At 37.9% G+C, this 18,598-nt stretch overlaps 1 protein-coding gene across 1 annotated transcript; it reads right to left on the reverse strand.

Annotated features, from left to right (window-relative positions):
- Positions 1 to 1,956: 1,956 nt before the first annotated feature.
- slc1a1 (solute carrier family 1 member 1) lies at positions 1,957 to 17,278 on the reverse strand (the record flags this gene model as incomplete). The annotated part of the gene is made up of 12 exons (XM_081356273.1): positions 1,957 to 2,197; positions 4,572 to 4,706; positions 4,808 to 5,002; positions 7,422 to 7,544; positions 9,186 to 9,293; positions 10,699 to 10,883; positions 10,970 to 11,074; positions 11,158 to 11,200; positions 11,517 to 11,631; positions 11,711 to 11,803; positions 12,430 to 12,570; positions 17,179 to 17,278. 12 exons carry the CDS (start codon positions 17,276 to 17,278, stop codon positions 1,957 to 1,959), a joined length of 1,584 nt encoding a protein of 527 aa, XP_081212399.1.
- Positions 17,279 to 18,598: the final 1,320 nt, after the last annotated feature.

Here is an 18,598-nt window from a genome sequence, read left to right on the forward strand (position 1 = left end):
ACACCTACATATTTTCCAAGTCAACTCATCAGCTTGTTAGTAGACTCCAAGACCAGAAATATGTGTCAGATAAGGGAGACATCCAAATTGTGCACTGTTGGTGTGCCTTCAGGAACAGGGTTGGGAAACACTGGTTTAAACGATGCTCAGTTGGTACTAAAGGGGCCTAAAGTGTGCCAAGAATATATCCCTCACACCATTACACCACCACCACCAGTCTGAACCACGCATACAAGACAGGATGGATCCATTCTTTCATGTTGTCTACGCCAAATTCTGACCATTTCATATGAATGTTACAGCAGAAATCGAGACTCAGACCAGGCAACATTTTCCTATCTTTTATTGTCCAATCTGGCCAGTCTGGTCATTTTCCTCTGATCTCTGGCATCAACAAGGCATTTTCACCCACAGAACTGCCTCTGACTGGATATTTTCTCTTTTTTAGACTATTCTCTGTAAACCCTAGTGATGGTTGTGCGTGAAAATCCCAGTAGATAAGCAGTTTCTGAAATACTCAGACCAGCCCGTCTGGCACCAACAACCATGCCACGTTCAAACCATGCTCAGTTTGAACTTTAGCAGATCGTCTTGACCATGTCTACATGCCTAAATGCATTGAGTTGCTGCCATGTGATTGGCTGATTAGATATTTGCGTTAATGCGCAATAGAACATGTGTACCTAATAAAGTGGCCGGTAGTGTATATCAAAGAATATTAGAAACATTACACTCTACAATTAAACAATGCAAGCTGAAACTTGTTAAACAACATCTCATGTTATTTTGTTACATGAAAAAAAAATCAATTTAGGCAATTTTTCAGGTGTTGACATTTGTCTTTTTTATTTTGTGGATACACATACAGTACTTGTTGAATCATACAGTATAACTAATTTGACTACTGTACTGTATAAATACAGTTGTACAATGGTGTGCTTTATGGTGTTAATTCAGTTCCAGAACCTCAAATATAGACCATTAATGCTTCACATTGATCGTTTTCTCTCATTTCTGATGTAACAAAATATAAAGAAATTAAATGCTGTAAAAGAAACTTAAAAAACTGCTTCAATGGCAGAAATTTGGCACTGACAACCTCATCGGTGTAGTCTTTTAAAAAATATTCTTCAAAATAGCTCTGATTCAACAACAACAACAACAACAACAAAGTAAAACCATAAAATGAGTGGCTTGCTGAAGAAACTATTAAGGCTTGCCACCTTCAGTGTCATGACAAAATAATTGTGTACAAAGGATCTGATTTTCATTCTCAAGGCCATTCCTGTACTTCATATCAAATCCTTATCATGCAATATTTCATTTAATTTTAGAAGTTTGTATAAAAATGATCCCCTTCATATCAACAAATTGGCACAAATCTGAAATGAAAGACACGCAAAGCTCATAAACATTTGGCTCTCATTAGCAAGTGCAAATACATAACTGGCAAAATTTCACACTTTACCGAGTCTAAAACATATGAACATAATTTGCGAAGAAAAAAAAGCGTATTTCGATAACCTTAAATTCTGCGTTTTTTTTTTTTTGTGTGTGTGTATAATAACATTGGCTAGTTAGCAACATGCTCTTTGTTGTACAATACAAAAATCACCTACTGCTAAAAAGCTATTCATTAGTACAAAGCCAAAGAAAACCACTGCAGTTAATTAAAGGAAAAACCGCTTTGCATAAATCATGGCAACATGTAAATGAGCTGTGGAAGCACAAAGTTTCCTTACGGCCATTTTTTCTCTCTGTCTAGCGCACACGTAAGTTCAAGAGCATGGTTAGGAAAATGAAGGAAGGAGAACCGCAAGGGCAGGTATTGCTAATGTCTGCGCTCAATCATGTCCTTGGTAATGACTTTCTGTCCTAGTCATGGCACAGCTTTTATGAATGGCTCCTACCTCTCTGAACCCTCCTTTCAGTGATGTCACATTTGTCACGTTACCTCTAGAACTGCGAGGTCTCGGTGAAGGAAATGGCGTCGCTTTTGTCAATGGTGAATCCACCGTTCACGTAAGATTTCTTCTCGCACTCGTCGTCGTCCAGCGTGGTCTCTAGGGCGAAGGGGTTGGCCGCATCCACGTCTGAAATCAGGTCCATCCTCTCTAGTTCTCGCTTAGACAGCTTCTGGACTATTCCGGCACCGTAGGCATCTCCCAACACGTTGATCATGGTTCGGAAGCGATCGCTGATTTGATTGGAAAATTCATGTTAACTCTCACATTATAGCAGCTGTAGAATATTAAGCAGCCATGACTCCAATGTTCACCTTCAAAAATCAATTTCAATTCATACTGCACTGACAGACGGCAGGATCGAGACACTTCGTCAGGGTTTTGTCGGATCAATGTCTGTTGGCATTTGTCGGAAGCTTGTTTTTGCTGATTGAACATGTTGAATCGCGCTTGTCTGGTCGTGGAATGACAGAAGTGACTTGCTGTAATCTGGTGATTGTCCGCATTGGTTGGCGTCTATCAGTGCAGTGTGAATTGGCCTATATATGGGCTCTGTTTACACCTGGTATTAAGATGCATTTTGGTCGATCGGATCAAAAGTGGACGACGCTAAATGCAGGTGTAAACGGGGTCTAAAACGTTTTGAGCTTGTCCACTTTCGACCGCTTCCACGGGTAGTCGAAAACACATTCGACCAGATTGCTTTCGTAATGTAAACGCTCATGCGGTCAAATGTGTTCGAACAGCCGCAAAAGAAGCAGCGCACTTGCCAGACGGGACTTAAACTTTTTGGTTTGGTTTAAAAAGTTTGGTTTAAGGATGAAAAACATACCAAGCACAACGTTCTCTCACCATTCCTGATTTCTACCACACACTCGCAGTGTTCGGCGTGATCTTGCGGCTGTCAAGAGTCTTACGTGGTCTTTTTCCATCGTCTCCAGGTGCGTTCATATGTAAATTGCGTGAGCTTATTTCATCCATTAAATCGAAAGATCTGAAAAACCCATACATTTACCCGCCCATAGACCCTCCCCTCGAAGAAATCGGGACAGAAGTGGTTGAAAGTGGACAAAAGAGACGGATTAAAACACCAGGTGTAAACGGGAATGTGTCTCCCTCGCCTACTTGTGATCCGATCAACCAAACGCATCTTAATACCAGGTGTAAACAGGGCCTATACTGCATTACAATGTTCATTCATGCCATATATTGCAATTACCTGTAGTCTTTTAACTAATTACAACTTGTATACTGGGAATTTTCTGAGAGCTTGTACCATGTGACCTCTGTACCACCTGACCGCTGCAAATGCAATAGAGTGATGCAATAACACCCCCTTTTTCAGTGGTGCTTTTTTCGACTCTCTGATTGGTGTAATTTTCTGTACAGCATCATGGGTAATGTAGGTTATCACCAGGAATTACACTGTTAAACATGATTATTTTTAAAAATAAGCTAATGGCTTCAATAGAAGCAAATATCATGGATTAACAACCTCGTAGCTCACAGTAGTTCTGTCCTTAAAGGTTTATAAGTTATCGTTCAAAATACATTTTCTTTATGGAGAAAATGAATGAGTTTTTACTTCCCAAAACCGACTTTTGCACTCTGTTTGACATCGATAATATTGTCATAGAAACACACAATTCCGAGTCCGAAAACGTGAACAGCTGCGAGTAGAACATCACGTGCTGTCATCTTGTAATTACGGTTATTACGACATGGCATGAACACAGTACAAGTCATCTCAGAAACATCATATTTACCAGTTGAATGTACATGAAAGCTATCACAATGGTGAAGGAAACTCTAAACCCTCGCTTCGTCCGAAATCGCATTCTGTCTGAGTATGTACTTTGAATTGAAACTTACTTTGCGACCATTCAAAAATGTATGTTCTATATATTATAAACGTGGGTAGTATGAATGAAATTCAGACAAACTACATCTGCCATGTTGTTACTTTCATGTGACCTACAAACATTGGTTGCGTAACTTCACTGCCATTAATAAATCCCCTCCCGTGGCCTCATGGGATAGTATGATCCATATGATCCTCATCCATCGTATGCACACTTCAGAATAAACATTCATCAACTCCCACAAGGGAAGCTCAAGCATTTTTGCTTGATGTGCGAGAACCAATGAGGTTCATTCTCGTGTTACGCAGCACTTTTGAGCTTCAGCAAGAACCAATGAGGTTTGTTCTCGTACGTCAAGCAGTTTCGGTTGAGCTTCTGTTTAAATTCGCTGATCAGTGTTTATATGTGAATAAAGGCCTGAATTCAATCTGTTCATCTATTAAAGCGATTGAGTTTCTTCAGAAAATTTGGACTAATCGCAAAATTCCTATGGATTAGTTTTGCAATCTCTTTATGAACTTTTTGAAGCGTCAAAGTTTCAGTTGCATAGCATTTAGCATTTAGGCTTCAAAATTCATGCAAGCCGTGTTCATTTGTGAAGAGCTTATTTTCTGCAATAATCTAAAAGCCAATGGAAAAATCCTATTTGGGTTCTGTCGAGGGCACCAGTGTGATGCTAACTTACAAAAATACGTCATCCTGCAGCACTCTATTGTGTCACATTAAGTAAACCCGACATACTTACAGCAGCCAATCGACAGCAACGATGAGGGTGACATCGTTGGCTGGAAGGCCAACTGCTGTGAGGACTATCACCATGGTTACCAGTCCAGCATTCGGGACTCCTGCTGCACCAATGCTGGCGACTGTTGCTGTGATACTATGAAAAGAACATGTCAAAAAAGTATTATTCGGGCTTTTGTCTTTCACAAAGCCACTTAACTCTATTAAATCACACCAACTGGCGTATATCCAACTTACCTAATGGTTACAATCTGGCCAGCGTCCAGATCATAGTTGTTCAACTGAGCTATGAATATAGAAGCAACAGCTTCATACAGTGCAGTGCCATCCATATTGATAGTAGCACCAACTGGAAGGACAAAGCGAGTGATCCTCTTGTCAATCCTGTTGTTCTCTTCTGCACACCGGAATGTGACCGGCAGAGTGGCTGAGCTGATTTAGTAAAGACTCTTGTTATTATAAAAAGCATAATACTTGCCAGAATAACAGTTTCTCATTGATTATTGTGGGTTTAAAAAAACATAAAACGTCTAAAACTGGAGAGACAGATCCTCAGAAGCAGGAAGTCCTGCTATAAACAGCTCAAAAATAATGATCAAAATACAACATCAAAGACTTTTTTAAAGAATTATTTATAGCATTGAAGGAATTTATGCCTTTTGTTTGTGCAGTGGCCAGAAAAGTATTGGGACACTTGAGTGCCACTTGAGACATCTGAATTTCATTGCGTTAAAGCTACATTGTGTAGGATTTTCTTCCATCAAGCGGTGAAATTGTATATGACTACCAACTGAATATTACTTTCTAGCCCCTCCCATTCCGAGGGCGTTTTAACTCCTACGGTGGACGTATTATTTCAAATCTGCCGGCAGTCGCGAGTAATCTCCCCCTCGCATTCGTCACGGTGCCACTGAGTGTAAAAACGCGAAAGGCGAAGCTTGAATTTCCAGGTATGTCCCTCTTTGGCTAATGTATTTTCAAGATGGAGGCGCAATATGGCTGCCGCCATTCGAGCGACTCGCTCGTATTTATTCTAAATGGCAGATTCTACGCTCAAGAGAATACTTGATTAGTTGGTAGAAGTAATTACACATTAATGAGCACATATCATTTTGAAAGAACAAAGTGTTTTTTGCAAATAATCGACGAAAAATTACACAGTGTAGCTTTAAAAAATATATATATTTATCGTGGTTCCATCACAGAGAGCCACAAAATCACTTTCCAGAACATTCTCATTCACAGTTCCATGCTGGTGGAATGCTCTCCCCACCCTCATCTGGAATGCAGAATCCCTGACAACATTCAAAAGACAACTAACGACTCCGTGAGAACTTAACCTCATTAAAAAAAAAAAAATTCCTTTCCTATAATCCTCCCTTATCAGGCTTATGCTACTCTGAACAATGCCTGAACTTTGTATTTGGAGCACTTCTTGTGTTGGTTTTGCCTTTTCACGATGACTTGCTTAAAGGGTTAGTTCACCCAAAAATGAAAATTCTGTCAGTAATTACTCACCCTCATGTTGTTCCAACCGCGTAAGACCTTCGTTCATCTTCGGAACACAAATTAAGATATTTTTGATGAAATCTGAGCCATATCTGAATCCTCCATAGGCTGCTATTGTGTCCGAAACTTGCTGGCCCAGAAAAGTTATTAAAGAGATCGTTAATATAGTCCAAGTGACTACAGTGACTCAATCTTAAGTATATCAAGCGACGAGAATACTTTTTGTGCGCAAAAACAAACAAAAATAACGACTTTATTCCACTTTTCATTTCCTTCTCTCTGGGCCTCGTAGTGTTTTTGCGCTGCGCGTCTGTGTTGCACGTCATCACGCATCACACACATGACTGGCGTCGGCCAATAGTGAGCCTACGTGGTGACGTGTAACACAGACGCGCTGCGCAAAAACACTACGAGGCCCAGAGAGAAGGAAATGAATAGTGGAATAAAGTCGTTATTTTTGTTTGTTTTTGCGCACAAAAAGTATTCTCGTCGCTTGATATACTTAAGATTGAGTCACTGTAGTCACTTGGACTATATTAACGATCTCTTTAATAACTTTTCTGGGCCAGCAAGTTTCGGACACAATAGCAGCCTATGGAGGATTCAGATATGGCTCAGATTTCATCAAAAATATCTTAATTTGTGTTCCGAAGATGAACGAAGGTCTTACGCGGTTGGAACAACATAAGGGTGAGTAATTACTGACAGAATTTTCATTTTTGGGTGAACTAACCCTTTAACTTAGTCCTAAATTGCTTTGAACAAAAGCGTCTGCTAAATGACTAAATGTAAATGTAATGTAAATGTGTGTATATATATATATACTGTATATATATATATATACATAGTCTATATAGTCTTGTACCTTTGTCTTTTTGTCTGATTTTCAAATACTTTTTTTGCTTCCAATTAAAGTTTGTAATGTTATGATTCACCTCGATGATTGGCTTGGTTCATGGCTTATAAAGCTTTAACAAAGACTTTTTTGAAATCCCTATGGGAGAAATGATTGGAAAAAATATGGTGCTGAAAAAGTGGCCGGGCACTGTTCTACTCTGTTGCGTCGCTTCACTGTCATTCATAAATCCTCTTCCCGTGGCCTCGTGTGATGGTGAAGTCTCCACCGAATGAGCACTTCTGAATCAGTTCAGAATATGTCATTCGAACATGCTATTCTGTTGGCGTACTGTTTTTCGCATACTATATAGTAGGGAAGTATTCGATTTTGGACGCAGTGCTAGTGTTTTAAAATCTGTTCAGATTTGAAAAGTTGTGTAGTGTATTCCAGCCCTTTTGTCAACATGCCCAGAAAATACAGATGCTAGAATATTCGTTGGCTCACCTTGAGGAAATCATGAGAGCCGTTACCAAGGCCTGTGCCATTCCCAGAGTGAAGGTGAATGGATTCTTCCTCACAAACACAAAGTATATCAAGGGGAGGAATATGATGGAATGGATGGCGAGTCTGTGGAAGGAAAACATATTTTAAAACATTAAACATTACAATCTATTATACATTATCATAAGTAATGAACATCCAATATATTTTTACCAAGGTCACGTACCCCCGGTTTCACAGACAAGGCTAGTCCCAGACTAAAATGCAGGTTTGAGCTGTTTTAAAGGCACAATGTGTACGATTTTTGTAATAAAATATTCAAAAACCAGTTGTGTACTTCCATTATCCTAAAAGTTCCCAAGGTTTTGTAAATCCAGAGAAATTCCAGTTTTTAATAATGGCTCGTGCCTATCAATTACGTAATGTCCGCGCTATATCCTCGGTTTCTGCTTGTACATTTACATTTTACATTTATGCATATGGCAGACGCTTTTATCCAAAGCGACTTACATTGCATTTCAAGGTACACATTTACTAGTAGAAACTTGAAGAAACCATTTCAAGGTAAACATTTACAAGTAGAAACTTGTAGAAACCATAGACATATATACATGGATTAGCGTCCCTTTCAATGGGCTGCTATACTTAATCCGCTAATGGGGAATCTACGTATATATTTATTTATCAATAATACAGTATCGCGCACGCCGCAGTTGTGTCGTTCAGTCATCATGGTTCGTGATTATTGATTGGCGAGTACAGAAAATCCAAAAAACTAAAACGTAGATCAACTGAGGCAAGCAGGCTTTGGGAAAAACGGAGAAATAAAACAAGGATCAATACCGGCGTGGTGTTTCTGAGACGGAGAGAGCTTCACGACAAACTTGGACTTGACAGAGACTCCGCTCTCGCATGTGTTTTAATAGACAGGTAAGCAAATATTATTTATTGTAAACATAGTTATATTGCACTTTGTTTGTACTTCAGTAACACTTTATAATCAAGTCTGGTGACCAAGTCTATGGCAGTGAAATTATATACAGTACGTGTTGCACAAAAATATTTAGCCATTACTTGCAAATACTGTTGAGATGGTTCAAATTTACTTTTAGTACGATTGTTTTTACAAATAGTCATATCAGTAACAGGCTAATATAGCATTACATTTCACGTTCCTTGCAGCTAATTCATTACGATGACATGAAACTAACATCTCCCATCGTTCCACTCTTTCATAGCATCATAAAAAATGCGACCTCTGGCGGCGAAAACTTACATATTGTACCTTTAACTGAAAGCAACTTATCTTAAAATATGTCAGAGCCATTGTTTTGAGATGCACACCAGTATGTTCATTTCTAAGGCACATTTATAAAAGCTACTTAAATGTCCTAATAAAACTAAGGCTTAATCTAAACCCTGTCTGTGAAACCAGGCCTTGGATTTATATCCTACAATTTCTTTCTTTTTTCTGTTTGACTCAGCAATGTGCAATCTAAACCTGTCCTTTCGGTCCATTCCACACGAGTGCAGATGGCATTTGTTTAACACCGGCTATAGAATCTCCTGACTGATGTTCGGTTGCCTAAATCACTCTAATAAGTGGAAATTTGGAGTTTATGAAATGTTTTATTAGCACATCTGCAGCTTGAGCAGTTTTGAATGTCCTTGGCTCTTATCTGCGAGTGAACAGAGCTGATATGAAGCTGTACGGGAACAGTAAACGGCCAGTAAATCAGCAAGGGGACATTAAAGAAGCTTCTTCACCCGCTGAGCACCGTCACCATGTACAGGCCCATCTTCCTGAAGATTTCCCAGTCGTCCACCTCAATGATCTTAGCAGCAATCAGGAACAAGATGCCAACGGGCATGTAACTGCAGAAGAACATTCGTTAAGTATCAGTACATTTATAATCAATATGACACACAAACACCTGAGAATATGTTCATTTATATCTTCCTACAATATTCTTTAAGTGAATAACGGTAATAAAAACTAGATTTAAAGGTGTATCTGTGCAAAACACGTGCTACTGCTAAGGTATAGTTAACTGGTTGCTAAGGTGTAGTTAACTGGTTGCTAAGGTGTAGTTAACTGGTTGCTAAGGTTTTCTGGCTGATTGCTAATATGCTGTTTCTAGGGTATTCTGAATGGTTGCTAAGGAGTTACCATGTGGTTTCTAGTGTGTTCTTGTTTGTTGCTTTATGGTTTCTAGGTAGTCTGACTCTGAATGGTTGCTAAGGTATACTGGGTGATTGTTATGCATATGCTAGGGTATTCTGAGTGGTTGCTATAGATGGTTTCTATGCAGTTCCTAGGGTAATCTGAATGGTCGCTAAAGGGTTGCTATGTAATTTCTAGGGTATTTGGGTGGTTGTTAAGGAGTAGCTTTGTGGTAGCTAAGGAGTACTAGGTGGTTGCTATGTGGTTTCTAGGGTATTTTGGGTGGTTGTTAAGGAGTGGCTTTGTGGTAGCTAAGGAGTACTAGTTGGTTGCTATGTGGTTTCTAATGTGTTGCTAGATAGTTGCTATAGGGTTTGTAGGGTATTCTGGGGTGTTGATATGTAGTTTCTAGGGTATTCTTGTTGGTTGCTAGGGAGCTGATATGAGGTTTCTAGGGTTTTCTGTGGAGTTGCTTTGTGTTTCTAGGGTGTTCTGGGTGGTTGCTAGGGATTTGCTATATGGTTTCTAGGGTGTTCTGAGTGGTTGCTAGGGAGTTACTTTGTGTTTTTTAGGGTGTTTTGTGGAGTTGCTTTATGGTTTCTTGGGTATTCTGTGTGGTTGCTAGGGAGTTCTAGGCGGTTGTTATGTGGTGTCTAAGGTGTTGCTAGGTGGTTTGTAGGGTAATCTGGGTAGTTGCTATGCCTATGTGGTTTATAGGGGGTTTTGGGAGGCTGCTAGGGACCTGCTGTGTGGTTTATAGGGTGTTCTAGGAGGTTTCTAGGGAGTTGCTATATGGTTTCTAGGGTATTCTGGGTGGTTGCTAGGGAGTTGCTTTGAGGTTTCTAGGGTGTTCTGGTGAGTTGCTATGTGGTTTCTATGGTGTTCTGGGTGGCTGCTAGGGAGTTGCTATGTGGTTTCTATGGTGTTCTGGTGGTTGCTATGTGGTTTCTATGGTGTTCTGGGTGGCTGCTAGGGAGTTGCTATGTGGTTTCTATGGTGTTCTGGGTGGTTGCTAGGGAGTTGGTATGTGGTTTCTAGAGTGTTCTGGGTGGTTGCTATGTGGTTTCTAGGGTGTTCTTGCCACTACAGACATGCTTTTAACGTGTCAGAACTAACCACATAATAATCTGAACAAGTCGCATCGTGGCCTCATTCAGAGCATCGAAAAACTCGAGCAGGATGCGTCCCCTTTCTCCCATCTTGCCGATGACAAGGCCGAAAGTCACACAGAATACGATGAGGCCAAGAATATTAATCCCATCTGAATACGAGCCCACGATCTTGTAGTCTTGGGTCAAATTCTACAGCATAAAGAAGGCAAAAATAAATGCATACATTCCTTAATTTATCTTTCTTCACCATACATTCTTTAACATCTTTGTCTCACCTGTGCAACTGTTGAAATAATGGTGGTGAAGGGTGGAAATGTAGTTGTATTAGTTGTGTTTGTGTTGGTTTTCGATGGCTCAATCTCTTTGCGTTGCGTCTTGTACTAAAACACAGGTGAAGTTTATTTCAACAAAGTATTATATTTGGATTGTTCTAAGCAATATGTTAAAACATTTTTTATTTTACCTGCTGAAAACAGGCTTGCACAAGATTTTCAGGAAACATATTCCTTTGAAGAAATGAGAAAAACAAATAACTTAAGTGCTTAATACATATATTATATTATATTATATTATATTATATTGTATTATATTATATTATATTATATTATATTATATTATATTATATTATATTATATTATATTATATTATATTATATTATATTATATTATATTTGGACACATAAGCCATACTAAAAACGGTCAACATGTCATTGCATAAGTTTATTTATACAATTTTAAGTATTCCTCAGGTGTCATAATCTTTCTTCCAATGTAGACCAAGGGGTGCAATTAAAAAAAAAGTAAAAAAAAAAAAATGTTTTACCTAACAAGGTCCAGCATGGTGTCAACTGTGCTCACATTTGGTGTGCTTCCTGCTCTCTCGATGTTTTCAGTACTCTGAGAGACCCCAGGTTTAATAGTCGTCACAAGAACGATTCCTTTTGAGCACAACATTTTTGTTAAACAACCACAATATATGTCTTTAAAGTTTATAGATTTGATGTTTATGTGACTCACCAAGAATGACAGCAATGATGGTAGTGGAGAGGTAATAAACCACTGCACGAAGCCCAATCCTGCCTGACATCTCTGAGTCCAGCGCTGCCACTCCTTCAGGAAGCAAGGCCACACGTTAACACTTTAGAATGACAACAACAATGCAAGTTACATTGCAACTGGGTCATACTAATAAACATTTTTTAGGGGACTTAGGCGTGGCGTTTTCGGCATAATCAGCAGCATAAATCCTTATCTTTTTGAGATGATTTTGTTGATAAGGGACAATGCAAAGTACACAAATATTAAAATAATGAATTCAGAACTTAGACAAATACTAGCTATTTACAAATAATCTCTAAACTGTGTTCTGATTGCTTTTTTTATGTACTAAGCTCAACTCTTACGCTGTGTTGAAAAACTGTAACACCTTTGGTGTTCCCAGGTAAATTTTTAACCAATATTAGCTCAGATGATTGACGCCTACAATCAGTCAGTTTTATAATCCTTGAGTGATATGCAAGTAAAATGATTTTCAATGAACAGCAATTTTCCTTTTCATTCTTGCACACCCATGCATATGGTGGGTGACTGCTCTATGGTTAAAAATAAAATAGATACAAATATTTAAAAGAAAATATTGGTAACTTTTACCACCTCTGAATTTTCGCTGCCAGTCATAAATGTAGATACTGTGATGGGCTGAAGAGGGAAAGAGAGACTGAGAGAGAGAGAGATACCTGTTATCATGCTGGAGACGATGAGCGGCAGGATGACCAGCTTTAGCATTCTCATCAGGATTTCTCCTGGGAAGCCAAAGTACTGCTTCTCCAGCTGGGACAGAGAGGTATAGTCCCGCACCAGCACTCCGAGCCCGATCCCTGCAATGGATAGAGTGATAGAGAGAACACGTCAAACTGACTGGAAATGCGAAGCTCTTAGTTGTGCCTAATCTACATCAAGCCAGACTGAATGTGCAGAGCTAAATATATCCAAGAATATCTCAACCACACAAAGATCCACTCTGGGAAGAAAAGCTTCAGAATCTTAAATGGTTCTGTCAGGTTCTGAACCGTTTAGGGCTTCCCATTATGGATTTAGTTTAAATTAATACATTTTTATGAATTAAGCAGCTCGTAAACATTCTTTATAACTAGAAAAAATGGGAATAACCTGTTAAACATGAAAGTATTATGCAATCATTTAAGACATTTCTTCTTGTATAGAAACTTTTTGTCAAGAACCCCATTGAAACTTTGTTCTAAGAGTGTATAAATTCATATTGATTTGTGGTGAATTATTTCTGGGAGCTTGTTTCCGCTGTTTGTTTGTTTTTCCTCGCAATTGCGAAAGTTATAAAGTCCAATTCTGAGATAAAAAGTCACAATTATCTTTTACATTTTTTTATTCTGTGGCGGAAACAAGCTTCCATAATAACTAGTGTACTGTAGAAAAATGATCACAAAAACAAAGCGTCATCTCACTGACAAAGATCTGACATTTGGAGAGTATGCTAATGATGCTTTGTGACATTCAGGGAACAAATAAATTCCCTGCATATGTTGTCAACAGATGCAAAACACAAGATGTGCTGAATTATCTGCAGCTGTTAAACTGATAAAGATATTTCAGACAAATGTATCATTTTGAGTTTTCATCATTTTTGTTCCATCCTTGTATAAAGATGGATTTTGATAGTCAGATATGACGTAAAAGGTTTCCAATTAACGTAATGAAGTCATTGCAGCTACAGGAAATGTATTTATATATGTGTCTGCTTCTAATTTCTTTCTGTAATGTTAGCAAAATTCACAATTTTGCAGTATTAAACAAATAAAAGGCTACTTGCAATACACTTTCATGACTGTATTTCTTAACAGACTTAAGCACACTTTTAAAAAGTGCATTTCGCAATAATGTCAAATGAAATGTTATGAAAACCCTTTTTCATGCTTTAAAGATGTACACTTATTTTGATGTGTTGACTAACATACTAAAGCACATGTGAAGTGCTTGATTATAATTTTAACTGTAGTGTGTTTGCGACACTACATTTAAAGGTAATATATTTTAAATTGCGCTTCACCATTACAAAGGTTTATATATATAAATATAAACTGTAATGCATTTTCATTTAGTTGCGATTAACATGCCATAAAAGTATCATGGTTCAGAATGATTAGCTTCACAACTATTTATTTGGCTAAAATGCAAAACCATATCAGATAACTTCCAAATACGCATCACGGAGGAGTCTTGAAGGTTAAACCAAACCCAGATAACCAAAAAAGCCAACGTGAATTACAATAGTTTCTGTTGTACAGTATCTTATCTTTATTACATTTTAATCAGTATTATACTGATTATGGTGCGTATGACTGAGAAAATAACAGTGATTTGCTTGACCTGCCTTTTGTTTTATTGTAGGTGACTGCCTATTTTTTACAGTCTATGGTGACTGCACAAGCTTGTGTGCATCATAATAATCTGTGTTTTTCACAGTGCACAAACATATAAAATACTGTTAGCATAATTTACTTTTAGTATCAAACATATATAATATATAGCATATCAAATATAATATAGGCTACACATAGACATATATTAAAATATATTATAAAAGTGCACATGCCATCACTGCAATAAAGCCTTTTTTTGTTGTCTTGTCAGTACATACAGTGATAATCTATGACCTCTGCTTAATTGCCTCACCGATCAGCTCAGAAATGCCTAATAGAGCAATAGTGAGATTTTATTGGACAGCCTATTAGTTCTAAGCATTTTGCAAAACATTAAACCATTAATGTTTTGATGATTAAGCCTTCATGAACTGGCCAGTTGTGTGCAAGGCAAATAACTGCTAATTTCTGATTACTTACAGTTAAAAGCTTTTATTTTCAAGAATTGCACATTATGAAATGGTTGTCATAAAGTGTCCATTTTTTTTGTACACTTCTGCACAATGTAGCCTATGGAGGAGTTGGCATTCGGGGGAAGCTGTCTCAGTAACACTAAGCTTATATTTTCTTCAATGTAAGCTAATAACTGATTAACAAACAAACTAACATGGTTTAACCACACTGATATATGTGACCCTGGATCACAAAACCAGTCATAAGTGGCACGGGTATATTTGTGGCAATAGCCAGCAATACATTGTATGGGTCAAAATTATAGATTTTTCTTTTATGCAAAAAATTTCCTACCGTAAATATATAAAACATTTATTTTTGTGAGTGAATGCAGCACAATCGCGAACATAAATGGACAACTTTAAAGGCGATTTTCTCAATGTTTAGATTTTTTTGTTCCCTCAGATTCCAGATTTTCAAATAGTTGTATCTCTGCCAAATATTGTCCTATCCTAATAAACCATACATCAATGGAAAGCTTATTTATTTAGCTTATTTAGCTTTCATGTCATGTATAAATCTCAATTTCATAAAATTGTTCCATGTGACTGGTTTTGTGGTCCAGGGTCACATATATTCATTAAGACAAGGTTCAACTACAGTATGTGATGAGGATATATTTGAACAGAAAGGTTGAACTCAGTGTTCTCAGCCAAGTAATTTATTACTTGTAATTTATTAATTACACACATGTTGTATCACTGTGTTTACACTGTTGGTATTGTTAACATAATAGTTCATTTCATGAAAAGTCGTAGCTTAAGCTAGTTTGCTGGTCTTGTCTGGTCTGATTCAAGCTGATTTCCCAACCTCTCCAAGTTGAAAAACCTCTCTAAAACCAGCCTGGTTAAACTCGGAGACCAGCAAACCATATTTAGGCTGCATGGTTTAGGCATGTTTTTCAGCATTTTGAATCCAACTATATTGTAAAATATGGCTTTATAAAAAGGGCCAGCCCAGCCAACAAAAATATGTTCTTAGAATGTTGTGCTAACATTCCCATTGAGTTATAAAAACGTATTTTTTTTAATGTTCTATTCTTTAATGTTTGAAACGTCCAGTTTTTTTTTACAAAATGTTTTATAAATGTTTTTCTCGGTTATGTGAACGTTAAGGGAACATTCTATTTTAGTATTTTGCAAACATTTCTAGAAACGTTTCAGAATGTTCAGAGAGCATTCAAAAGTAACAAGACCAGATTTGAAAGAACGTTCTGTCAACATTAAAATAACGTTTGTTCACACTCTTGCCATTAGCCCAAGTTCTAAAAAACGTTCCCTTTTAGCCGATGTTGTCACAAAAGATTAGCCTGGGAAATTTAGAAATTTAGATTTGCTCTACAAGTAGTCTGGCAAAGAGCTCATTCAAGCCCATTTCTAATCCGTCGAAATCTCGGCACCAATCAGAAACGTTGAGGCGGGCTTTACACAATGACGATCACTCTGATTGGTTTTAGGTCTATCCAATTGCGCCCAGAGGCATTTGAGCGACGTCCGTTGGTGAAGAAAAACTTTTAAATGCATTATTATATTCAAATTGCAAACACATGAGGACAGTCTACATGAAAGACCCACTGGCATATGAACGTGCTACTACATTTCTCTCCGAAACGGTAGGAAATTAAATTCGATTTAATAGAGGATTTTAACTGTGACAAGATGATTGACAGGGCAGTTTACGTGACAGGATGCACGCGACAGATCCGTCCGATAAAGATGACGAAGTAGTATGTCCCAAAGCTTGCCTACTTTTTTGCTACACATTCAAAAGTAAATAGATTTTCTTCACAAAAAGAGTACATACTTTTATCGCGTAGTGTAACTTAGGCGAATTGGGACGCAGCATATGACTTTACACGATGACGATCGCTCTGATTGGTTTTAGGTCTATCCAATTGCGCCCAGAGGCATTTGAGCGACGTCCGTTGGTGACGCCCCTTTGGAAATGAGTTATTAATGAAGCTTTGCCAGACCATAACTCAGTTACTACTGAGAATGGTCTGGTGTTAACCAGGCTAACAAAAGATAAATGTAAGCCTATCAATGAACTGTGTCTTCTTTTCCTAGCCAATAACGACAGACACGTTCAACTGGTTTAGGCATGTCTATAGAAATTGACCATAAAACAGCAAAGTCACTGAAGTAAAGTGTGACAACTAGCCCCGATCTACACTAATTCATAATACTTGTCACTGCTTGCATGACGTCACGTGGAGCACAGAGAGATTTTACTGTGTCACACTGGAAGTCTGGTCACGTTTCTCTGTGGCAGTAGTAAAATATCTGCACACACAAACACTGATCAATGCCTTCATTTATCACAATCACCCATCAAAACACCTGCAGATATTGTACGTGCATACATGCAACAAATAAAACACTTTAATTGCTCTTATTGTCAAATCAGCTATCGATATCACAACGGCGGTCCATAATGTAAAAGCTGCCACTAATAAAACAATAGCGGTGGATACATAATTAAAGGAATGAGGTGTGATAGAGCACAATGAAGCGAGATATAAGAGAAATGCAGAGAAATGTGGCCGCGCTGAAAGGAAGATGAAGGCGCGCATCGTACCCAGTATCACCGAGGCGATGGTTGCAATTAGAATCCAGTTCCTCTTCAGCAAGCCCTTCACATCTCTGCCTCTCCGCTCTTTCTTTCCCAACATATCCATAATGGACAGGCACACGGGCTGATATGGAAACGCGAATGAATATGGCGAGGCTCGCGCTCGTTTCAGTCAGACGGAGGACCGTTGGAATAATGTGAGGCAGGTTTGTGTGACTGTGAAGCTGCAGCTGCTGTTGGGAGGGGTGATGCGAGGGAGTCTTCTCTGTCTGAGCCTCTCTTGATAACCTTTGCTCAGTTTATTGCAGATTGACCTCTGATTTACCTTTATTTCGTCTCATAAATGAAGACTGTGCGTTATAAATTTAGTGGAATTTAGAAAGTACAACATATCACTGACATCGCGCTCGTGCATGTTGCAAAGCCACGTAATCTATATTGGTGTATTGTTAACAGTATAAAAAATCGTATTCTTTCTCTCGATAGTTAAACATTACAAATCTTGCCTTTTTTATGTTTGTTCAGATTAACAATTGACACTCAGTTTAAGAGGAAAGCACGCTCGCACATTTGCTTTCTTCAATAGGCAATGATTTATGACAAACTTATTTGAATTCTAAACGAGTCTCTAAAGATATTACAAAAGATTAATTTTAGTTTAGTCAAGCAAACGTGAAAAACACAGAGACAACGAGAATTTAGATGCTTTCATATTGTCTTGTGAAAATGAAGTGTGCTTACTTGTAGTTACTTGTGTAATGTAGGTTAATATAGCCTACTACTTGTGCCTACTTGCAGATAAGATAATATTAATGACATAAAAGGCTACTTAAAGGGATAGTTCACCCAAAATTTTAAATATGTCATAATTTACCCTCTTTATATTCTTCATATTTTGAAGAATGTTTGAAACCAGACAGTTGACATTAGCAATATTTCATATATATACCACATTCTTAAAAATATCTTCTTCTGTGTTCAGCACAAGAAATAAATGAACACAGGCTTGGTGTAAATGATAATACAGTAAATTATGACAAAAATTTCAAATACTAAACTACAACTTCATCTACAAATGCGTAGTTAGAAATCTAATTAATTGGCTATACAATTTACAACAGAAATGTAATTATTAAAGTATATTTTTTACCATAAAGCTTGTCAGCACATTCAGCAGTAGGCTACACTTAAACCATATTTCAAAGACAATAGAAGTCAGGGATGTCCCAAGACGATCTCAAGGATCGGTAGGCTATATATTTATTTGATAGATAGACCTTTGAGCCCCTGCCCCTAAGACACTCTCTGCACATCCCTCTATACATTGGATTGATTTTAATTACTTGAATGTGCTTGAAGTGTGCTGTGTGCACCAAGCACTATAATACAAGTAGGCCTATCGGACCGGGACTCGTTATCGCGCAGA

The sequence above is a fragment of the Scardinius erythrophthalmus genome (assembly GCF_964197995.2).
Source record: "Scardinius erythrophthalmus genome assembly, chromosome: 2".
NCBI lineage: Eukaryota > Metazoa > Chordata > Actinopteri > Cypriniformes > Leuciscidae > Scardinius > Scardinius erythrophthalmus.